Source organism: Cottoperca gobio, chromosome 16 (genome assembly GCF_900634415.1).
Source record: "Cottoperca gobio chromosome 16, fCotGob3.1, whole genome shotgun sequence".
Taxonomy (NCBI): domain Eukaryota; kingdom Metazoa; phylum Chordata; class Actinopteri; order Perciformes; family Bovichtidae; genus Cottoperca; species Cottoperca gobio.
Genome location: NC_041370.1, coordinates 6,923,804 through 6,949,059, shown reverse-complemented (window position 1 = coordinate 6,949,059; position 25,256 = coordinate 6,923,804). Strand labels below are relative to the sequence as shown.

General features: G+C 41.7%; 2 protein-coding genes across 4 annotated transcripts in view; one reads left to right on the top strand and one right to left on the bottom strand.

Moving 5' to 3' along the window:
• The window catches only part of lmna (lamin A), a 30,630-nt gene extending 24,918 nt beyond the window's left edge, over positions 1-5,712 (top strand). For all 3 annotated transcript variants that reach the window (XM_029451548.1, XM_029451547.1, XM_029451549.1), the window contains exons 7-13: positions 163-383; positions 1,334-1,709; positions 2,068-2,175; positions 2,458-2,577; positions 2,666-2,725; positions 2,822-2,992; positions 3,522-5,712. In XM_029451548.1, the coding sequence (XP_029307408.1) occupies positions 163-383; positions 1,334-1,709; positions 2,068-2,175; positions 2,458-2,577; positions 2,666-2,725; positions 2,822-2,992; positions 3,522-3,557 (1,092 nt within the window). In that variant the 3' untranslated portion in view covers positions 3,558-5,712. The remainder of the gene's footprint in view (positions 1-162; positions 384-1,333; positions 1,710-2,067; positions 2,176-2,457; positions 2,578-2,665; positions 2,726-2,821; positions 2,993-3,521) is intronic.
• A 54-nt stretch (positions 5,713-5,766) lies between these two features.
• Positions 5,767-24,072, bottom strand: pear1 (platelet endothelial aggregation receptor 1). The gene is given in 21 exon segments (XM_029451116.1): positions 5,767-7,366; positions 8,583-8,706; positions 8,708-8,784; positions 9,034-9,096; positions 9,830-9,956; positions 10,212-10,321; positions 11,560-11,778; positions 11,937-12,059; positions 12,637-12,768; positions 12,916-13,047; positions 13,127-13,279; positions 13,888-13,936; positions 13,938-13,991; positions 14,732-14,895; positions 15,061-15,181; positions 15,317-15,491; positions 16,498-16,710; positions 17,614-17,750; positions 17,975-18,077; positions 19,573-19,819; positions 23,976-24,072. Coding segments are annotated over 21 exon segments (2,760 nt in total). The 3' UTR covers positions 5,767-7,226.
• Positions 24,073-25,256: the final 1,184 nt, after the last annotated feature.

Genomic DNA, 25,256 nt, shown 5'->3' with positions numbered 1-25,256 from the left:
GCTGGGCTTACTGGCCGCACTGCTTTGAGCACCATTGATTAATTTAACACTAAGCTTCTCCTGACTCACCGAGCAGTGTTTTGTGCTGTTACCAGTAGTGTCCAGACGGCTTAATTGGTCCTAATTGACTAACCTTTTGTATGTGTGTTCTCTGTAAATCAGCTAGCAGCGAGCGAGTCAAAGGTGCGGGAGCTGGAGGAGGCGATGTCCAGAGAGCGGGATCTGATGCGGCGGCGTCTGGAGGATAAAGAGCGGGAGGTGGCTGAAATCCGTAGTCGGCTGCTGCTGCAGCTGGAGGAGTACCAGGAGCTGCTGGACATCAAACTGGCCCTGGACATGGAGATTAATGCTTACAGGAAGCTGCTGGAGGGAGAGGAGGAGAGGTGAGATTGTTGTAAAACATAAGCTCTTATGCTCTCCGGACAATATCAATTCACACAATGGGCTCAATCGGACATTACACAGACTTTGCGGTAGCTGCAGGGTAAAGTCAGTTTAGTGTCCAGTCACATACAGCTGCACCGGGTCATGTCTAGAACATTTGAGGGTTGCACTGATTGTGTTAAAGGGGCTAAAGACACCTTGAGGCAAATGAAGGTCCACAGGTTGTTACAGGAAGAGATGAATCACTAACGAGTCAGAATACAAACGGTCATCACGCTCTCTACTCACATTTTGTATTGACTTTGACTATATTTCTTTAGAATGACTATTGTAAGTCGCTTTGGACAGAAGCGTCGACTAAATGAACTGTAATGTAATAAACTGAATGGTTTTAAGTGCATGTTTGTATAATGATTCCAGTGGTGTTAAGGCTGCAGAGGGAACTTTGTTACAGCAGTTTAGGGAAGACCCCCACGCACATAAAGAAACGTGTTTGTTTTCCAGTTTGGTGTGGAAGGACAACTTGCACAGAGCCCTGACCTCAACCCCCTCCTTGTTTTCAGTTCTACTTTGTGTCACTGCAGCCGAGAGTCAGTGTGACTTTAATTTCATCACCTGCCTGTGTCACAGGCCAGAGTCCAGTTTGCGCTACATCCAATGTAGTATAAACAGAACCGTGTGCATGTGCGGCCTCCACGCTGCTCTCTCCTGCAGTCCCACCTCGGCAGCATTTCTCAAGTTTGTAGCTCTTAAGTTTAATTATTATTTAACAGGGTAAGTTGCCCTTTTACAGCAACGCCCTGTTAACAGTTAAGTACAAAAATCCAAACCTAATAACAGGAACAGTCAGTCGGTAGATATCACAGTAAACTGAGAGTGAACAGGGTACAGGCTCGGTGAAAGCAATCGCAGGCAAATCATCTGAATCTCTTCTTCTCTCTTTCCTCAGGCTGCGTCTGTCACCCGGCACTACACCCACCTCCAAGGTCACAGTGACACGGATCTCCAGCTCAGGCCACGGCCTCAGCAGCCGTGCGGCCCACTCCACCGGCTCAACCCACAGTCAAACCAGCCGCACGCTCAAAGCTTCCGGCGCAGCCACCGCCATCGCCATCGCCACCGGCACAGCCTCCAGCAGCCGCAACTCCTCCGGCACATCCAAGAAGCGCCGCCTCAATGACAACGACAGCGAGACCTCCAGCATGGTGGGGGGCACTGTGACCAGGACTCGCATTAGTCAGAACGCCTCAGCCAGCGGCCGCATCACCGTGGACGAGGTTGACCTGGAGGGCAAGTACATCCGTCTCAGCAACAAGGCTGACGAGGTTCGTGAGTCCATCTATCAGGTGGCTTTTCAAACCCTTTGAATGGTTTAATACTGCATCGTGTATACTGATGTATAGACTGGCTACATAATAATAATAATAATAATAATAATAATAATAATAATAATAATAATAATAATAATACGTAGCTAAACATGTTTTGATAATTGAATCAATGAATGCTTAAGATGAGCATTCTGGCAGGACTCGTGATGGCAGTCTATGTATTCATAAAGGATCGGTGTAATGATCTGTAGCTTCTTCCAACGTCTTCAAGATTTACAGGCCAAACTGAATTTTTCGTTTCTTCAAATTGTCTGTCCAATCCTTCATCTCTCTTCCCGTTGCTCTCTTGTAGGACCAATCTCTGGGCAACTGGCAGGTGAAGAGACAAGTAGGTAATGCCAACCCCATCATCTACAAGTTCCCCCACAAGTTCATCCTGAAGGCCGGAGGAACTGTCACTGTAAGTTACGCCGAGCTTTCTAGATTTGTCCTGTTTGTTGATCTTTAATTGACTATAAACATACTTTTTTTATTTATTTTTTAATCACTGGTTGTACTGGGGGCTGGGGAGTAGGTCCCCAGTTTGTTTGTATTGTGTGCATGCGGGTGACACGATACACCTGCCAGGGTTGTTTTTTAGGAGAACTACAAGGCACCTGTTTCTTGTTTTTCTATATGTCCGCAGCAGCTTATTAATTATTTGTTAGGTTCATGATCTCTTGCAAACTCTAACCTTTTGTAGGTCTGGGCTGCAGCTGGTGGTGGAACCCACAATCCCCCCTCTGACCTGGTGTGGAAGAACCAGAACTCCTGGGGCACCGGCGACCTCCTGCAGACGATCCTCATAAGCGCCAACGGAGAGGTCCGACTTCACCTCTATTTATTTGAGCTCGTCTTCTGTTTCTGTTTAACTGCAGTGACTAAATGATTGTCACTTTATTCACCATCAGGAAATGGCCATGAGGAAAGTGACGCGCACCCTGTTCCACGAGGATGAAGACGATGATATGGTAAGTACCTCTTCTGTTAATGCAACTCCTGCAGCATCTCCCAGTTGAGCAGCAGTGTTAAGTAACTCTCCCTGTTGTGTGTGTCGCCCCCTGCAGGGAGCTCACAGCACGAGCGGCGGAGACAACGAGTACAACCTGCGGAGCCGCACTGTGATCTGCGACTCCTGCGGGCAGACGGCGGACCGCTCAGGTGGTTGCAGCGGCGGGGGTCTACCTGAAGGCCTCGTGGGACATTCCCTCTTCATGGGGACCAACGAGCCCAGACAGGTACTGCCCAAAAGTGTTACAACATAAACAGTAATTACACGGCATAAAGCAGAACAGCACTGTACTATGAGAGGTTTAGATTTTATCAGCGGTTAAAGTCGTTTGTGAAATTACGGCAAAAAGGTTTAGAAGAATCTGAAACGGAGTTTTGGGCCTCGTGTGTTTCCGTCTGATCCTGGAAATATCTGCTCCATTTATAACTGGAAACTATATTCTCCATTTATGTTGTATGCATACTTGTTGACAAATATTTAATTCTTGCACGTTCAGCCGACCGGCTGTGCACTGCGTTGGCTACACCAGCTATTAATTGTAATAAATGAATTGGAAGTGTACAAATTGTATTTCTATATAATTAGTATTGAATTACATACATACTCAGATGATTTTCACCATATTATTAGAAAATTGCGGATCTGTAAAACAAAGTAAAATTGTGATTTACTATTTTTCTTTTATTTGTTAATATCCTTGTACTCGTGTTATTTCCTCCACATTTGACCCGGCACTGTGTCACTTCCTCCTTCAGGGCCGTGCCAAGCCGGAGAACTGCTCCATCATGTAAAAGCACCTCACCTGAACCACCACCTCCTGCAGCCCACAAAGGAGAATTATTATTATGTTCTACCTTTTTGGGTTGTTATTATTGAGTTGTTGTTTTTTTTTTAATATGATCTCATTTTTTGTATTCAGATTAATCTGCAGGTTAGGATTTGCTTTGAGGTTTCTGGGCAGAGGGCACAGGATTTTCATATTCAGCTTTAGTTTGTTTATTCAAGTTATGTTATTGCATGTGTGCTGCGCTAATGCTTGTCCTGCTCTTCTTCTCACATGCACGCTCGCGCTCGCGCACGCACACGCACAGAGCTCCATTGACCAGTGCTTGCGTTTCGACGCGAGCCTGGGTTTCACATTGAACCATGCCGTCAGGAATAAGTCCGAGCCATACAGACGATAGGAAAATGAATCCTGTGGGGTTTGTTTGATCCCATCAAATTGATTAAAATCTTTATTTTAAGATGTTTTTGATGTTTACAATTAAATTTTTTGGAATAGTAGTGTGCTATCTTTATATGCTATAGAGAAATGACATTAACTTTTGTTTTTGTCTTTTCATAAATTATGTTGGAAAACTTTCCAAAGAAAGCCGAAGTACTGTAAGCTCAGGGTCAGCAGGTTTTTGTTTTTTTTAGCTTTATACAAACATGTCGTAGTACATTTTCTATGTGGCTGTAGATCATGTGGTTGGGCTGCTATGGTGCACATGGAGAAAATATTTCTGCAATTCACAGCTCAACTCCAGAGATGCATTTGGTCGGACGTGTGTGGAAATAAAGAATTATTGTTTGCTGGATAAGTTAAATGTGCATCTCAGTTTGATGTACATTTAATTATGTTGCCTTATTAATCCAAAGATGTTTTGTCATGATGGGAACATGTAGGTTTTCTACCTGGGGAAATATCAGGAATGGGTACTATGTTTTAAAGTCTTTACTGGTGCCATATATACAGTATATATTTGTAGGTGTTCTGGGCTTATTCAACCAAATGAACATTGTTGTAATAGAAAGCTGTTGCTGCTATTTACAGAGTGCAACAGTAGTTTTTTGGAAACATAGTAACATGAATTTCTTCAGATAAAAAAACAACAAATGTGCCTTTTTTTACGGGACGGAAAACAACATCTCTGTTCTTCGGGGCTCACGTCAGTCTGTCAGCTGTCCGAGTTGTGTTGCTCCTAGAAACTGGTCAAAAGGGCTTTTTTTTCGTTTCCTCTTAAGCTTTCTGGCTTTGCATGATTTTGGGATCTGAGCAGGCTTGAGGGGTTTCTATACTTTGTGACTTTGGCTTCATGCATTGCTTTTATTGAGGGCCTTGCCAAATACGCGCAGCAGGTAGATTTGTACTGTTGTCTGGCAGCTTAAGTCATTAAAACTCAAGTGAAAAGCATTTACGGAAAATACTTGATGGCTCTTTTGATGTTTTGTTTTGTATTTTTCTTAATATGTTATTTGTGCCGCATTGAATATTTTTTTTCTTTTAGTAGATATCTGGTTTTGTAACTATATCCCCAAAGTGCCTTAAAAAGTCCATAACAATCGTTTAAAGACGTGACCTGCACCAAAGATGGCACAGTTTTATAATTAACAAAGACATGGTAGTTATCTCATATGTGCATGTAAATATGAGACATGATTACTGTATGCAATTGTGAAATATATGCAACTATTGGCTGAATCATCGCAGTCAGAAAGATAATTTAAAGGGTGTGTTCAGGGTTTTTCAGAGGCCTGTCTGACAGATTATAAACCAAAGAAACTGTAAATCGCTTGTTTTAGTGTTTTCTTAAACAGACGGCTGCTCTTTAACATTAACATGCAATGTTGGTTCAACTTAATGAAGAACCAAGACACTAACAAAAGCAGATTCAAACCACAGATGTGCTTTATGTGACAGTCTTGAAAGGCCTTTGTGAAGCCCTGAACCCTCCCCGTTAGTCTTCATCGAAGGCTTATGAATCTTTCAAAGGACTTGAAGATTTAAAAATGTTACCGAAAGGGATTTCTTGTGAGCCTTTAATGCCAAAGTTGTTACTAGCTTGAAGTAGGATTTTATAACGATGCTGTCAACATTATGGAACAAATTCAGTCCATGAAATAATATTTGTTTTTTTGCTTTTCTAAAATAATGCTGAGTAAAATAAAACATTTTCCCAGTGACTGACTGTTGTAGTTATTTCCTTGATACAGAATTGTCATTCAACACCACTGATGAGAAGTGCAGCCATTTTTATTTACATTATACACACATGTTCCCATGGTTACATTCAAAAATATATTTCCATATGTAGAAAAAGCTGCGACTACCCAAAACTATAGCATTTAAAGCACAATGTACATTCTTTCTGGTACACAAGGTTTCTATTATCTAGTTGATAAAACAATTAACTTCATTTGATACAAACGCATAGCATTTAAACATATTTAGAGGCAACACAAGACAACTTTAAATTGGAGTACTCTTAAATGAGACTTTGTATTTTGGGTGAACCGGCCCTTTAAATACCACAAAGACGACAGTTGCTGTTGGACACTATTGACATTCATAATGCTGCTTAGAGTTGGCTTGTAATTTCCCGTTTGCTGGTTTATTTTTTCCACAACATAAACAGCGTATGTGCTTACGCCAAACTTTTGGCATCTATTTGTGAGCAAATGTGTGTTCTCTTCGGTCACAAACCCCTTAAAACATCTTACAATAGGGCTGTTCTTCCACATAACTGTGACTAACAATATATTTACAAAGTGTTCATCTGACAGCAGCAATAAGTGAGCCACCATTGTTTAAACGGGGGACACAGAAGATGTGGGTTTCTATAAAAATGCTGTTCATCTCGGCAACAAGACTTTGTTGATGAAACAACCTGAATTCTCCAGATTCCTAAAACCTGAATATCAGAAATAAAAACATTGTTTAATAATGTGTCTCAGACGAGAGACTGGCAGTATCTTTGCTGTACAAAACAAACGCGTATCAGAGGACATCTTTTAAAAGGTCCTTGCTTTTCTTGAGGTTGTTGAGGTTTTAACAATGAACAAATCAAAAGAAAGTCCAGCTATGATTAGTTCCTCCAAAGCTGCCTGATCAAAAAACTTTGGATTTTCAAAACGTAATAAATCAAAATTTAACAAAAAAAAGCTAAATAAAAACTTAAAACGTCTTCATAGTCGTTTTTGATGATTAAGATAAAAGGGGCTTTTTTTTGAACATGCACACCAGCTGATCAGTAGCAAGCAAGACGTGTGGGGAACTTGAATTACAGCATGTTTAGATGACTTCAAACACACACGTTCCCAAGTTGCTTCTTTTAGCCGTGAAGTCTTCTGGTGCGTTTCTCCCGTGGGAGGTGAATGAAGCTGAAGCCCCGCTGGCGTCGCCACAGTCCAGCCTTCCTCACCGCAGCCCGCTGGCTCCCCAGTCTGGATGACAAGTCTGTCACGGTGAAGCAAGTACCACTTTCGCCCACAGAGGGGCAGTGTGGGGTAGGGGGGGGGGCATCCACAGTAAACAATAGTTCCTCAGTGGGACGGATGCCTCGGCGCTGCTCTGTGGGTGGTCTGCAGCTCTGATCGTCAGACAAGAGCGTAAAAGTGTTTGCCCTTTCTTTGTGAGCACAGACCTGAAATCATCCCTAAAGTGAGGAGGGGGGAAACTTGCTCTGCTGCTGTGACTGTCACTGAGTTGTTCTCCTGGGGGAGGGGGGTCGGCGGACAGGTGGAAGGTCGTAGTGTCCCGGGATGTGGCTGTTCACGGGGAGGTCGTAGTGGCTCTGGGGGTCCTCGTGTGGAGCGTGACCGAGGGAACTCTGGCGCTCTGGGGGGGGGGGGGGGAAGAGATGAACACACTGAGATAAAAAGACACTATGTGTGGTGCTCTTGTCTTGCAGTCGAGGTAATCTGATTTATAATATAATCAGCACACGACACTCTGTCCTTTTTTGACCCTCGCTTCAGATAAGAAAACAACTGGGGGGGGGGAAATGGAGAACATCTGATGTCGTGTGTACAGAACGGATCAACATCTTCAACTCGTACGCACTAAACACACAATGCACACTTAATGTTTTGTAAATGCCACATCTGCTGATCATCTTTTATATATTTTGGTTTAGTGAAAATGTTGACTTAAATTGTCAGAAATTGGTTTGATTATTTTTCTTCCTGGCAAATACAGAACACCTTTTTTAAAGTAATGAATATATTAAAACTATATTTTGTGGGTAAAGTATTCCTTTAATATATATATATACATGAATGTCTTCTGCTTCCAGTAGATTGAGTGTAAATAACAGTTATTGATGGAGGGGAGTGCTTTTCATCACACACATTGTTACAGAATCCAGGATCCAAAATGGTGATATTCTACGTCACTAGAGGAAAAAGACACATATGGAGCAAATATTTCCATTAATCAAAGTATTTGTTTCTCCTAACCTACGATAACACATGCTGCCCATCAGTATTTATTAGTCTGACTTCATGTTGATGTATTTCTGGTGCTGGACTAACAAAAGAACATCCTCTCTCTTCCTCTTCCCTGTAAACATTCATCAGGCTCCACCTTCAGGAAGCCTTTATTGTTTGGTTTTTGACTGTTGGTTTAGACTAAATTAACATTGTGATGGACATCTTTTACATTGTTCTGACATGTTATAAACCAAATGATTAATCAGCAGATGAAATTGCAAAAATAATCGTTGTTTGTATCTCTACAGGAGCTACTCAATAAAGTTACGATTTAAAATCTCAAATCAAACTCCACAGGACGATGTGTTCACTTTTGTGTTGTTGCACTTCTTGTCGTCTCCTTTAAATTATTTCCCATGATACTTTAATATCTTTCTGCTGACTCTTCCTAACAACCTGAATGTTTTCTTGTAATACTGATGACAGATGGTAGATTTGATTTCAAAGTCACACTGGTTGAAAAGCAAAAAGAAGAAGAACAGTAAAAAAACGTGAATATCATCTTTTTTTGTGACGTAAAACTCATCAGTACGTTTTCTAAGGACGTCTAAAGTGACGCTCACCTCTGCGTAAAGTGGTCGTGTTGAACGGTGGCGGAGTGATCTCAGTGTACGCTCGCTCTCGGGGCACGGCTGACTTCATCTCCATGTAGCTGCACTCCTGGGGGCAGAAGGGCAGGCCCGGCAGGATCTTTGATGGTGGCGTAAGGATTTTCGCTGTTCAGAGAGCTGCTGCTCACCGCCACCGCGTCCTTCAGCTCTGTCACTGCAAAGGTCGCAAAGAAAGGGAAGTTAAAACACATCTGAAGTACATGTGGAGAGTCAGAAACATGTGGCACAACAGCAGGATCGACGTCAGTGTATAGTCTGTACACTTTACCATAGAAAATGCTAATGTGCGCTAGTATTCAATAACATTAGTTATATGTAGAATCCTGCTGATGTAGTTTTGGTATTCATACTTCTCGTAGGTCATTGGAGAGGAGAAAAGGGTGAAAATAGGCTGATGAACTACCTTTGTTGTAATATTTTCCAAGGCTGGCACTGTAGCTGTAGCTGCGATCAATTCCAAAAGCTCCTGTAAACAATAAAAGAAAAATCTGCCGTCTTCATTTTCATTTATGACAAACTAATCAAAATCATCTGCTTTGGAACTTTACAAAATCAAAACCATGTGTGCTAATGCTGGCAATGCAACTACATCTTTTTATGAAGTCTTTACTGTTTTTAATAGTCTCAAATCAAAAGAGCATTGTTGACTTAAACTATTTTTAATGCTATTATTTACATCAACACTGATTATTGTACTGTAAATGCTCTTATTCGGTCTCATTGTTAGGTTTTTGCTGTGAAGCACTTTGGGCTGCAAGGTGCTATACGAATAAAGTTTATTATTATTAAAGGAAATGTGTTGGTCCATAAACTTTGGTGTATAAAAAATAAGTTTTCTCCTCAGCTGCATGAATTTACACTCCGGTGATGTTGTTACATCTGGGGTTTACAGGTATCTTTGAATGATTATGTTATTGTTTATTGGACACTAAGAACCTCCACTGACACTCGGAATATGGAAACACTTGTAGGTGCGTTAGCAGAAGATTATATTAGCAGTAAAGTGAAGGTTTTACAGATTATGTTTTATGTAGCTGTGGTCAGGAGGTCAGCAAAGCAACTCTTTACGTTTATTAGCTTGTAAATGTTAATCCACTCATTTCACCGCTGCAGGTCCATCTGCATTAATGTCTCCTCTAAATGGATGAAGTGTCTGTTCCTGAATGTGAATCACACAGTGGAGAGTCACCCTGACGGACCTGAGTCTTTGCGAGGCTCGTGGTGTTTCCAGTCTGCAGGAAGTGTGGCGTTGCTCTCAACCCCAAACAGGCCCCGCCTCTCCCTCTCCATGTTTTTCACACTGCAGAACAGCTGGTTATTGGTGTTCTGTGTGACAGACAGAACAGTAAACCATTAAGAAATGCAAAAAAACAAATGTACCAAGTTAAAATAAGCCTTTGACACAAAAGCTAAAGAGCTTTGACTTACTGGGTGAGCGTTACGGTTTATGATTTCATGGCCCTGAAAACGTTGCCAGCTGTAGTTGACAAATAACATTTCTCCCAGTGCTGCACGACTGTTGATCTGAAAACTGCCTAAAGTCTGAGATCACTGCACTGATGTAACAGAGGTGACGCTCACCTTGATGGTGCGGTCGTGGTTGTTGGGGAGGTGTGGCAGTGGAGGCCTGTTCTGGCTCAGTGTGTGGTAGCTGGGGTTGGAGTAGTAGTGGTGGTAACTGTGAGGAACATCTGTAAAGCCAAAACAAACACATGACACATCACGTCTGCTGCAATTAAATTACCTCAAGGTCAATAAAATGCATCGCCGCGGAACACAACAGTGGGATATAAAACCACATTATGATCTAGAAAACATAAAAATATGATGATGATTTTATTTATTTCTAGATTTTACCTAGAAGGTACTACATGGCGTCATATTTCACTCTTTTGCAAGCATATCAATTACCATTTATCATCAATTTAAAATGAATAACTCATTAAATAGCACCATGCTTTTGCAAAAAAAGCGTCAGCAATGAGATTTATATGAATTTTGATCCAAAGTTTGAGAAACATAAGCTCTAAAAATATCACAATTGAATGAAGGAAGAGACACGAGGACAGAGGAGTCGAGACGACAGGCATTTAACAAAAAGCAATGTGACGAGTGGCACAGCTGCATCGTCTGTCCATTGTTTTGTTATACTGCTGTATTTTATGATCTCTGTCGGATGTAAACTTCTATATATACTTTTAATTCAATTCACTCCTTAAGATGCATTTTAGGATTTGGAGTGCTGAGATCGATTTCCGGGTCACACACACACCGGAGGTTTGAGGATCGCACAAAATCGATAAATGGTGGAGGGTCAGGGTCTCCTGGTTTGGTTGCTTTGTTTTGTCTTTTCTTTTAGCAACATCTTCACACACACACACACATACCTCTCCCCCTGGCACTCACATACACCACAGATGTTACTGATTGTTCACATCTACATTCATTTGTTTTGTAAATACTATTATTTCATCAATTGTTTCATTTTGAACCTCCACCCTTTTGTGTATTTTACTTCTTTTGTCTTAACTGCGAGCCAAGAAAGAAAAAAAAAGGTATTTTGGGAAACATTGGAAATGCTGCTTTTCCTCTGCTGGAGGGGCGTGTCTGTGTTCGACAGCAGCTGGCAGGTGGAGCTCAGCAGTTAAAGGAGAGAACAGATTTGGCTGACCTCGAGTTTGGCAACCAATGGAATAAACAACCTATCTGTATATAAAATGTTCAAACAGTCTCCACCTCGACCCTCTACAACTAAAACGCTACTTCCACATTGATGTACCAGTAATAATAATATGTATTATCAGTACATTTAGTTGATAATACTTCTTCATTTTACTAAAGTAGGATTTTAAACACAGAACTTTTGTTTGTAACGGAGCATTTTTAATAAGGATGCTTCCACAGTATCCAGTATATGACATTGACATACCTGGAACGGCGTATTCAGAGTTGACTGTGCGGCTGGTGGAGAAGGACACGGTCGGCGTGTTGTTCTGCTTGTCCTTCTGCCTGCGGCGGTAGAGGAGCAGCAGAGCCAGCAGCAGGACCACCAGGAGGACGAGCACGACGATGCCGCCGATGGCTCCCCACGACTCCCGCTCACCAGGAGGAAGGGGAACCATGACGCTCCCTGACTGCACAGACGACTCTGTCAAACAGGAAGTGGAAACGAGAAATCAAGTACGGCAGCTTTCATTAACTTTCCAGGTCAGAGATGGAACAAGGACAGCCATGACATGAAGTAGTTATCCTTTCAGTCAGTGTGTTTGCTCCTTTATTCATGGGGAAACCTGTTTGCATCTATACCTTGTTTACACTCATCTCCTTCACTTTCACAGACACAGTCTCCCGTGTGTCGGTCACAGATGAGGTTGGTCGGACAGGAGCAGGTCTGAGTGCAGAACGAACCAAAACGACCTGAACTACACGCTGGAAAACACAAAGCATCCACGTATTACACACATGTAACGCACTGAGGCAAAGATAATAATGCTCCACTTGTGTGGTCAAACGTCACCTGATTTGTGACAAATAGTGGAAGAGGGTGTAAGGAGTACAACTTGTTTCTTAATATTTTTAATTAATCTAAGTAACTGTAGAGCTCATCGATTAATCTACAACAATCTTAAAAATCAATTCATTGTTTCAGCCATTTCATCGTCTCCTCCAATGTGAGGATGTGCTGCTCATATTATAGTATAGGATAATAACCTCAATATATTTGCAAGCCCTTTTAAAATATATCAGCTTGGGCTGTGGGAAGTTTAAAGCAGAATGTTTCATCTGTTAAACAGATTGTACAGAGAAAAGAATCAGCAGATTGATCGAGGATAAAAAAAGTTACAACAATAACGCTGCATTGCATGACATCTGTCAATATCTTGGTGATAACACGCTTTTGCGCCATTTATACCAGTAAGTTAATAACACTAAAGGTCCCTCTACGATGTGGTGTTGTGACTGATGCAGGTGTACTCTTCTAGCTGCTCTATGAAGATGCACTCACGTATGGAGCAGTCAGTGGCAGTCCAGCCGGGCAAACATTCACAGTGACCATCCCGGTGGTCGCACGTAGAGTTGTTTGCACAGTTAACACAAACGTCAGCGCACTGTTTGCCGTAGTAGCCGTCTGGACAAACTGTAAAACACACAATGTCATGTATAAAATTACCTGCACGAGACTATATTGAGATTGAATGTAGGAGATTTCTGTAACATCTAATGTGCATATGTATTAAATGAGTTTGGAGGATTTGCACATTGGTTTCTAATTATTAGCGCCAACCTTGATCACAGTTGGGTCCGGTGTGTCCAGGTAGGCAGTCACACTCTCCTGTCACATGGTGGCAGCGGTACGACTGGCCACAGGATGGGCATGACATGCTGCACTGGTCACCATACATACCAGCTCTGCATTCTGGGAAACAAAAGGATAACGAGTGAGCCGTGACAGTCAACCCAGCACACTTTGATGTGATCTTTGAAACAACACTCACTGTTCTGACAGGTGACTCCCCAGTAACCTGGGCGGCACACACACGCTCCAGTTTCCCTCATGCACGTGTCACTGTTGGGGCAATGCTTGAAACAGGTCTGGTTACAGTGGCGCCCCCACAGGCCCTCTGAACATGGCTCACTGCAGCGAGAACCTTGAGGGGAAGAAATGGAGAATGGATGAAAGATGCAGTCCAGTAAGAAGAACTCATATCATAGGAAAATTGGCAATAACACAATGGATATATTCTCCATCCAAATAGAAGTCCTGCATTCATAAATGTACTCTAATAGGAGTAACAAAATGTAACAAAATGTATTCAACCATCAAAAGGAAACATAGTCAATGTGTAGAAAGGTTCCTTAATAATATGTAAGTGCATTTCTCAGTCCATTAACTTCGTGTAAACTGACTGATGTATAGCAAAGACATTGGTTTCCATTCATTTTATAACTGTATGAAAATCAATTTGCAGAGACTTGGTTCATAATTAAGACAAAAGTAATTAAGTTAACTTATAATCACAGGGTAGTTGCTAGCTAAGACTGTTTTAAATACTTCCCTGGACTTTAGAATTTTAAGGTACTTGTACTATCGTTGAGTATTTCCATTGTATGCTACATTTAAAGAAATATTTGCCATAAAGTAAAACATGAATATATCTGTAGCTTCCAGCATAGTCTGTTGGTGTGTGCTGTTGGACCAGACTTATCTGTGGTACCAAAGCCAAGGCAGCGATACAAGAAGGACGTCATCACTTACCCCACCAACCTGGCAGACAGCGGCACTCCCCGGTGGTTGCTTGGCAGGACATCGGCATGAACACAATCACACCTCTTCAGGCAGCCTGGCCCAAACGTGCCCATCTGCACATGTGAGCAAATGCCAACGGGCAAAGAATTGTCAGGGGAATCTCTTCAACATTCGGCCAGCTCAGTGAGAGTCAGACAAAATACTACACTGGCAATGTGTCGCTGTATAGACAGCCTGGTGGGTTGGCATGGCAGAGGCAGGAGGGGCGCACGTCCAACACACAGATTAAAGCATACAGAGGGTGAAGTAAGGGATGAAAAGCTGGACAACATTTCTACAGACTGTCCAACATGTTCCAGATAATTATCACACTTATGATTTGTGTATTATGTGTTAACAAAGATAGCGGTCCACTCAGCTCGACATAGTATGCACTTATAGTGAATCATTCTTATCTTCTATAGTCAGTGTTATTCTACAAAGGGGCATGTGTTCTCATGCAATGCTGTGGCTTGAGTCCAGGACATTTTCTGTTGCTTGGGGAGACAAACAGAGAAGACGTTTCACACGTTAAAACTGATCTTTTCATTAAAACATTGCACCTTCATTTTTATTTTGCACCTCCATTTGTTATTCCTTTATTTGATTTGTTTTAATTAAATTTTAGTACGCATGTATATAAAGCATATTTATTTCACCTACTTTTTTATTTGCAGATTACCCATTTTTGACTGACAAACATCTTTATGAGCTAAATTCTTGATATACTGTAGTGTACATCAAAGTGAGGCAAGCTTCAGGAAATAACACAGATTCAAGGATGCTTTTAATGTTTTAATATCCAGGTATTTACCGGGCACGGTTGGTCACAGCGCGCCCCCTGCCAACCGGCTGTGCAGACGCAGGATCCATCTGCAGGATTACATTTTGCCCTGTTGGCGCAATGGCAGGTGGCGTTGCATCCTGGGCCCCAGGTTCTCTCAGAGCAGGGGGTGGAGCAGTACGGGCCACGCCAGCCTGCGGACAGACGAAGGACCGTCAACCAATGTCTCATAGAAAGTTATTCCACCAATTGTGATGCAGTCATGCGTTCATCAGTGTGTCAATAGGTCAAGAATTGACTGTCAAGCAATCAAACACTTCCTCTTTAACAGTGACGAGGTATTTGTGAACGCTTTTTACCCTCTTTGCAGAAGCAAGCCCCGTCAATTGGCGAGCAGTCGACAAAGTTTTCACAGGAGCACTTCAGGGAGCAGTTCTTGCCGTAGGTGCCACTTTTACACAGACTCTCACAGTGAGCCCCCTGCAATAATACAATATATTAACGTCAACAATAAATCTAGAAGGCAGATAACAAATACATTCTAATTGCTTCACAAAGGTCATTTATTAATTCTTCCACTGACTAACTCAATCACAGCTAAACTCCACCACTCACCTTATACCCGGGGGCACACTGGCATTGTCCGGTGGCACTATCACACACCCCTCCATTCACACACAGACACGGCTCCAGGCAGCCATGACCGTAGAAACCGTGAGCGCAGGTCTCGTTACAGAACAGTCCTGCCCACCCTGGGTGGCATGTGCATTCTCCTTTCATTGGGTGGCAGCTGGACAAAGAAAATAGAAGTAAATAAGATGAAATCGCTACAAAAATCATGGAAACAGTGAGAAAGTGCTGAGCCTAGTGGGGAGCAGCACTGATAATTGTTGATTGATTTGGTCTTTTTGTCCCATTTTCTGTCTGTCAGCGGGAATACGAACACTACTGACCCGGTTTTCATGAAACTTGGTGGAAGGGTGTAACATGGACAAGGAAGAACCCATTAAATAACGGTACAAATCACGGGGCAGATACTAAATACTTTTCACTTTCATTAACATTGCGAAGGGCGTTTGGCCTCGGTGTTTAGTGTGTATTCACTTCTATGATATATTCTTTTATTGATAGGGCTACTTCCATTTTTGAGTGAAACAATCTCATTGGTTGAAAAATCATCTCAACTGGTGAAACTGAAAGAATCTGAAGAATATCACTGTAGTTGAGCTAATTAGCAAACATGAACAACCACACAGGTGTTTCCAATGCTTCTGGTTGATTAGGTGATTAGTTGCACCACAGGTGCAACAGGAGAGCGAGGGCGATGTCAATCAAGCACAGTCTGCACACGCCCACACAGTCCTGACAGGAGATCTAATCAGGTCAAATTGAAAACACCTGTGTGGGTTTAACATGGGTGTTGAACTACTCAGCCTCAGGAAAGCAAAGCGAAACCAGGTACGAGCTGAGGTAGCGTCATTATTATGAACCCTAACTGACTAAAAAGAACTTCCATTCCAACTATTAGCCAATAAGCTAAACCAGCCTGCTGACCTTCAGTATGATGAAGGAATGGAAATCTTGACCAGATGAATTGTTTTCCAGTTACCAGGTAGCTAATGTTATCCCTGTCCATTGCAAAACATTGCTGCTGTCCCATTAACTTGCCCAAAATGGTGTTTCTTTGACTCCAGTCACTGAGGTTTTGCTCGACCAAATTAGATTATTTCTTACTCCCAGAGCAGCGCTGCCTCAGAGAAATGTTTGAATAGCTTCTTCTGACAACATCCACTCACCTGAGTGTGTGTTTGTCCTGGCAGAGGCAAGTGCGTTCACAGTGCATGCCGTATTTGCCGTGTGCACACATCCTGTCCCTGCAGTGTGGACCACTGAAGCCCGGCTCGCACAGGCAGCCTCCATCGATGTTGTAGCAGCGTGCGCCGTTAGCACAGTCACACACTCCTTTACAGTCCTGACCATAAGTGCCTGCAGCACATTCTTCATTACACCTGAGGGCAGTAACACAGTAGTTCATATAGAAACACAGCAGAGCTGGAAAAAATGGAAAGTAATGCACACGTCTGATGTTACTCCGCACATGAACCACAAACCAAATTTAAACTTCCATTTTATATTGTGGTGAGTCAGTCTTGATGTTAGCCAAAGCTTTACTTGGTTGAGTCTGTTAAATTATTCTATTTGACATAAAATCTGCAATGGTTGACAGTTCAGTGACTACAAATCATGCAATCAGACCTCAGTTAACTGTTCACCACAGGGGACATCTTAACCAACCCAGCCTGGCTGTGATGTTACCAAAGGACATCAAGTGTATGAGGAAGACGCAATACTGAACAAAGGTTTCTTAGGCTTTCAATTGCAGTCTTAAAGGGGACATATCATGAAAAACTCACTATTCAGTGCTTGTTCACATGCATTTGGTTATCTGGAGTGCCAACCAACCCACAAACTGTGCTGAAAACGTGGGATTCAACAAACCATTCTGATGTGGCTTCCCTTTCCTATGTCACATGCAGGCTCAGTAGAATATAGCGTCCCGATCTAAGTTATCTACCTACGTCGTGAGAACTACCTTTGCAATTCTTCTCACAAGCCAATCAGAGCAGACTGGGCTTTTTCTGTAGGGGGGGCTCAGACTGACAGACGCTAATGCAGAGCCTTTCAGCCAGAGAGTGAATACACGTATATTTAGATGCAGTATGAGAAGAATGTTGTTGTTTTACATTAAAGTACGTAAACATGTTCTTGTAGTAACCCAAAATAAAAAGTATGAACCTGAAAATGAACACAATATGTCCCCTTTAAAACTATCTTTGTGTTTTGGTTCTTCACTTGCAAAAGGTCCTGTGCACAGTAACAGTCAAAAGCAGCCTTATAAATCACATACACACCTGTTACCAGTGAAACCTTTAGCACACTGGCACTGCCCAGTTTCGGGGTCACACTTGCCCCTGTTGTGGCAGACGCACTCATCAGCACAGTTTTGTCCAAAGCTCCCCTCTGAACATCGCTGCGTGCAAACTGCACCCTGCAGAGTAACGAGGGAGAAAACATTGAGGCAGAAAGAAAAGCCAAGTAAACGCAGATGCATCATTGCAAAACTGGAATGAGACACCAACATCGCAACTTTACAATTTACGATTACTCAGAAAACAATCGTAGTTTTCTCTCTGGGTTTACAATCATTCATTCAAAGTCTGGCAAACTCCACGGATAACAAAGTTTAGTGTCAGTGCAAGCTTTAAAACGTACCGTCCATCCAGGTGGGCAATCGCAGATCCCTTTGCCTTTACAGATGCCACCGTTCTGGCAGGGGCATCGCGCCTGGCATTTCCTGGGACACGCTTTCTCACAGCTGGGGGGGGGGGGGGGAGAGGATGGAGCCGATGCTTAATAACCGTTTAATGGACCACTAGAGTCAGAAACACTCTGTGTGTCCTCCAGGGACATTCCTGACGATTTAAGTAAATGTTTTCTTCTACTCCATTACAATTTTTAAAAGGCAACTATTGTACTTTTCACTGTTAACTGATAACTTTAGTCACTGATTCAGATTAATAATCTAAAATATAATAAATTAAATAAATTGTGCTTTATAAAAAAAAGAATATCGCAGGGAAAATTCCCCGTATGTAAAGTAATTAATAAATGTCCCAACTTTACCATCTGCACACATTAATTAATCAATAATACAATATTATAATGTCCTTTATTCACAAATGGGCCATTCTGCAATTCTTTTTTACTTAAAAGTAATCTCAAAGATTTTTATTTAAGTAAATGTTAAGTGGTGATTGAGTCTATAGCTCACTGAGAATAAGAGACATATCTGAGTGCTACTGAAATCCATTAAATCTAGAGCAATTCTATACAAACATAATTACCTTTTTATATCGACAGCATTTAACAATTAATACAAACAAATAAAACATTTATATTCTCCTAAACTACTCTGAAGAAAAGCACTCAAAGGAGAGAACAATAAAAACAAATAGCTCCGTGATGAACAACAACTTTACGGCAGCGCAGTTGAAATGCGTCTTCAAGTAATCGGATTACTTGGCTGAAACTACCTGTTGTAGAACTCAATGTTGGGATATTATATTTTCTAATACACCCTTGAGGTGAAATTATATCGACAGACTTTTAAAAAAAACACAATTCATCAAGGAGCTTAATCCAATAATGATTGTTGCCAAGTGATGTGTGCACACGGGCAGTACAAGAGTTTCCACTCATATTTAGTGCAGGGGCATCTAACACAGGGCGTAACAGATGACTCATTACAGTGAAGTACACCAGGGGCTTTTTTCCATCTTAAAATTAAGTTGTGGAAACAAATAACTCGGTAAGAGCTGACAAATCTGTGTCTGACAGACCTCCTGAGAAAATGAAGATAATGAAGTCAAGTGTAATGAGGTATCAACTGTCTCCTAAATGAAATAATTACCGCTACATAATTCTAAAAATGGCTCGTAGACATGCCATGAGACATTCGTGGCAATTCATTGTCACTGAGCTCGAAGCAACATGTCTGTTGACTCTTAGTCTTGTTGACAGATAACTTATTTATGTGTTTGTAAACCTGCTTGCTTCAAATTGCTCCCTGATTGACGAATAAGTATTTTGACTTTAACATAAAATAATCCGTATATATAATCTAAATTTCAGAAATATTAAAACTGAAGATGGAAATGATTCCAAAATACTACATTTATTTTTGGAGTAAAAGAAAAACAGAATGTAAACGTTAAAACGATGTTCAATGTTGGTCCCTATCTCCCTGATCAATACAGTGTTTTGTTATTATGCAATGCTCTTTTTATTTATATTTGTTTGTGTGCACTTACAAAGTCCCAGTGAATTGGTCCCGACATAAACATTCTCCCGTTGCTTTATCGCAGGACCCTCCGGTGCCACACTTGCACCTCTGCAGACAGCCCTTCCCGAAGGTGCCTGCTGGACAGGACTCCTCGCAGTAGCGTCCTATGAACCCCGGAAGACAATGACACGTCCCCTTGACGGGATCGCAGAGAGCTCCGTTCTCACACTTGCACTGCTGACTGCAACTTGGCCCCCAGTGTTTGTCATCGCAGGCTGAAAGGTGACAAGAAAAACTGTTATTATTATTTTTGGCCTAATCATGCAAAATTGACTTTAAAAATGAACGCTGATTTAAGACTTTTGGATCCAATGAAAAGCAAACAATACACCTTTACAGTGGGCAACCCCTTGATTTAAATGTATTTATACAGAACGTTGTATTTTTTCCAGCACCACCACTCTCGTGCAGTTAAACAGCCACACTCTTTCTCACCAAGGAGCTTCTCACTTTCATTGCCCACATTTTCCAAAGCTTGAAACCAGTCAGCTTCCAGTAACGCGCCTCCTACTCTAAACATCGAGTCAAACCTACTCTGCAAAGATGGAAATGGAAAAACAAACACTGAACCAAAAATAAGATCACTCGTGATTATTGTAAATTGTATACGGCGCATGTATGATCATTTTGTCAGTTTTGTTTTCCTCATTCAATTTCCCTCCCCTACACTGTGGTGTGCACAGTTATATGTATTTATGATGTCATGAAAAACGAATAAACAGAAGCAAATCTGATTTTAAATTCACAGCACTGAGATGAATAACCGAACAGAAAGGAGAAGAGTGCTTTGGGTGACGTTAAGTGCCGACTCTTCCACACATTACTGTGGATGTCCCTAAAGCTTCCACGACCAAATCTCGCCCTTTAGCCCAGGAGTGTTATATTACCAACAAATAATTCTGAATTGGCAGGGAGATTTGCATGGAGCTCAGAAGATGGACGAGTTTTAAATGGTTAATGTTACAGAAGCCTGAGGATTGGCTCTGCGAGGGGGTTTGTGTGCAGTGGAGATTCGCACAAGGTTTGGATTTCATTTCATGATGAGATCTCCGTCCACTGGGTCGGGGTTATGAGAACCCAGATTGGTCATGGGTGGCATTCTTCAAAATTCTCATCAATACTTTTTTGACTGTCTTGTACATTGGAGATCAACGAGAAAATGTGATACTCAATAGCACTGACGTAACACATGGATGGAAGTCAGTTGTCTTCTTTCAAGCTGAAAAACAATTCCAACAATTTCATGCTGACCTCTGAGAGTCATCTTTCTTCATGTGAGCAGAAGCAGGCCAGAGCTACACGTCATGGGTCCATATTCCCCCCCCCCCCTCTACCTTTGCCTCTTCTCCACATATGCCCTGCCACAGCTTTGAAAAGTACAAGGACTGCTTTGACAATAATTACACAGAGTGGGGTAGAGTAGGGCCAAATTTGGCCTGGAGAAAAGCGCTCTGCCGTGGATTACAAGTTGTGTTTATTGCACTAACGTGCAGCAGGACCCTCGCCTCGCTTTGTTTAAATGAATCATACCTTCACTTGTTCTGTGCGGGCATTGGAGAGGGGTTCTGCTGGATTGTGTCGCGTTGACTAATGAGAAACTCAGCTGGAGCAGTGGTTATGTTTACACAGACATTCTGCAGGACAGCAGGGCATATTTACCGAAGAGTCTGCAGGACTGTCGGCGTAAGAACTGAGAAGCTAATACAACCAGACAGTAGATGAGGGATTGTTTTTGAGCAACCAGCTGGCAGAGTCCCAACCCTCCAGTGAAGAAAACCCTTCCCATGCGTTTGTTTATCTGCATGTAAACAGACGTCTTCATCTCTAACAGTGATGCAGAGTTTGTTTACATTTATTAAAGTTAGGGTTGGTGATGTTGTTGTGGAAAAGTTTTTGGTTATATTTGTTGAAATTCTCTTTACATCCCGACAGCAATCAATCAATCAAACGCTCTGACTCGATGACCAGCACTGATCAACCTAAGATTTTGAGAAGTTTGACATTTGACAACAAAGGATTTTTGATTTGTTGTTCCTCAAGCGTTTGTGAATAATAGTTCAGTGACCTACAGCAGGTTTGATTATTTATCACAGTGACAGTGTTACAACTTCACACTCACTGAACTTGTGCTTTCAGGTCTTGATCTCAATGAGACTTCCTAAATAATAAAAGTTAACTTAAGTGACTGAGATGTGAATATGCATCCATTCAGATCATCATTAACTTCTACAGGGATACAAACCCGTATCTGTAAGACTGCGTGCATTTAAACCCACCGATTGACAGAACTGGCATCTCTTTACTGTCTTTTATTAGGAATGCTCACTGGTATTGTGGGAAAATTCTTCTTTTTCCCCTGAGAATTGTTAAAACGGAGGTTTGGATGTTGCTTGCCTACAAAGTCCACTTAATCCTGAATATCTAAACAACCCTCGCTGCTCGTTCTCTGCGTCGCTCTATCAAAATGTGCTCTGAAACGGGACTTACGTAAAGCATTAAATACTTTGACTTGACATTTTGTAACTCGTAATGAGCCACATTCCTGCTTTTCTCTCGTTGTCATTACTACCATATTCACATTTTCTATTTTCTCCCACGCCGCCTCTATTTTCGTCAGTGCATTTAATCAAGTTCTGTACTTTTACTGTATTTCAGTACAAATCTAATGTATATTGTACTTTTTACTTCACTACATTTGTCCAGTGAAAACCATGCATCTCCAAATTTGGTGAATTTTTCTCATAAACTAAAGGATGAAGTGTTCCTTTTGTGTTCAGTCAATTCTCCTACTTCTTAAGCTACATAAACTATTTGAAACCCCTCTTGGATAAACTGGAATAGGAGTAAAAAGTAGCACAACCTTAAAGAACTACAGCAGTAAAATGCAACTTAATGCAGCAGTGATATTAATCTAAAAACATCATGCACTGCAGAAAGACTCATTACTTATCAAACTGAAAGTACTTTATTCTGATAACATACTTTACTTAAATAACACTTTGAATGCAATCATTGGACTTGTAGAGGAGTCTTTCACAGTGTGTATTAACACTTTTACTTAAGTAATCTGAAAATGTCTTCCACTGGTTTTTGTCACCTTCTTTATAGAACGAAGCGTATAGAGTTTACTTTTCCTCCCCGCTTGTATTCTCCATATTCATGAGCAAACAGTCCTAAAAGTGATCAGTATGAAAGCCTCAGTCCCCTCTCCTCTTTCCCATACTTGGAGAGCTCAACACACAGGCATCCAGGAAGTATCGGGGGCTTATTCTGCCAAAAAAGACTCCATTATAGGACGATAAAGGGGAGCCAAGGCTGGAGGAGGAGGAGGAGGAGGAAGGGAAAGGAGCAGAGTGAAAGCAAAGAAAGAACATTTAAGTGAGGGTTAGAGGAGGGAGGGAGTGTAATGAGAGACAAGGAAAACTGGACCATGCAAGAGAGAGAGAGGGGTAACATTTTCCATTTCCCCTTCCCATCATCCCCCTGTCAAGACATCAACCACTACCCGTTAAAGCTATAATTCCTTCTCTTTGCACAGGAATAGGGGGGAAAATGGAGGAGGGCTGTGTACTGTTGACCCAGCTGACTGCGAGGAAAGGGGCTGAAGTTGGTGGAAAACTTCATTTTGGTGAGGGGGGACAACAGCCCCGCGAAATGTGGTTCTGGTTTCACACTCCATGTTGTTTTGGAGGATCACATTTTAAGGAGATTTCAGACAAACTGGGTTCGACTTACTGTTCTGAGTTGGTGCCTTGAATAACTATTATATAACCGTTTCTGCTGACTTTAGTTTTGTAAAAGACGTCATAACTGGTAGAAGAAGCGGGTTTAATGTCTGTTTTTCTGTCACTACTTTCAGTTTATCACAGTATTTAACTCACAACTTATTACTTTCGTGCCATTTTGTAACATTTATTTGAGGACTTTGTCAGAAGTTTCACTTTTATTACACTTGATTTGTTTTATACCTTCTTTTTTTTTTTACTTCTCGACTTTAATTATAAAAGCAGCTCAAAAGTTGAGTTAATGTTGAACGGTAACTGAGTGAGAGGTGGTGGTGCAGCAGCTCCTTCTGGTCTAATAAACAGTTTTCTGGACTGAGGCTGACATTAATGACTCATTGCTGTGGATGTGGTAATGCTCCCTTGCTGTTTCCACTGGAAAGGCCTTCTGTGTGTGATGGAGTGATGTACAGTATATGAAGATCAGTCACTTCACTAATGGTCAGTTGTCGTTTCCTGTTGTGTATGTCATGTTTATTTCTGTGTGCACCTGAAGAGGGGGGGGGGGGGGGGGGGGGGGGGGGGGGGAGTGACAGGAGAAAAAGCAAATGAGGAAATGTCTGAGCGAAGGGAAAAGGCTGATTCATACCGCTGGAACAGTCGTCGCCTCGCCAGCCTCCAATTCTCTTCTTTTTCATCGAGCCGGGCTTCTTGCCAGTTGGATGCCTTTTCTCTCCCTGTTGCATCGCTCCGACACGTTTGAGGCTTGTGCGCTCTCCTACACAGACCCACAGTGCAAACTGCTGCCTGGTCCTCCACACTCCACACCAAAACCACAGGCAGGATGGCTGTGGCTTCAATGGTCAGAGAAAGCAGAGGGTCCACAAAAACAAACTTAAACACACAGACACTGTAATAAATACACAAGTTCACCTCTAGAATAAATAAGAACACAGACTTGCACACCTTGGATTTAAATCATGCCTGGTGTCTTTAAACAAGTGTTTTATCTAAACGTTAGTGAGTGAAATGGTGGAAAGCCCAAAATGGAGGCCCTGGCTGAGGTTACAGAGGGACATGACCATACAGAGCTGTAATTATATGTGCTGTAATGGTCTGTGGATCACACTGGTGCAGAGACACATAGAGTCCTTGTAAAAGACACAGTCTTTTCAACAAACCGTGACCAGAAAACATAGCTTTGCATTGTAAACTCTCACAGCAGGCGAAAAACCTCTCAGTCCTAAAACATTAGAAGGCACGCAGCTCGTAAGAAACACAAGTAGTGTTTAAAAATTCAATTTTATGTTAGTTTGTCACATGAAACATCTGCGTCCACAGTGTGGCTTTGTCCCATGGCGAACGGATAACAGGCAAACTTGTGAATGTCACTTATACTGTGATTAGCCGCAAATTAGCTTTTGACACGGAGGCCTTTGTGTCCTTGTAGTTAAACAAACCGTGAAAAGTAAAATGATTACACTCACTTTTTAATAGCGGAACATAAAAGGGAGCCAGATTCAGTCATATGACCACGAGAAATTAGCATTTTCTGTAATTCTTTTGTCTATTTACTGGTCATACTAAGCTTTGTGTTCTCCTCATATCATTAAAGACAAAACATGTGTTTCAAAGTGATGTAAAAATACAGAAATGTGCTTTCATATGGTATGCACATGTGATAGAAAGATTGTTGTGCCTTAAAAGAAACAACTAAGTACTTAATTTAAAAAAAATCAGTTTATTACAACAACTAATTAGCACTTAGTGTAACACAATGTAGTTGTGCAGGTAATTTGTCATAAATCAAAGTATTTGACAAATTAAAATGTTCAGTTGCTCCTGGTGGCGCTAGAAGGAAAGTCGGTGGATCACCAAAATCAGTCGGCCGGGAACCAAGAGTGTCTGTGCAACGTGCATGTGCCAATCC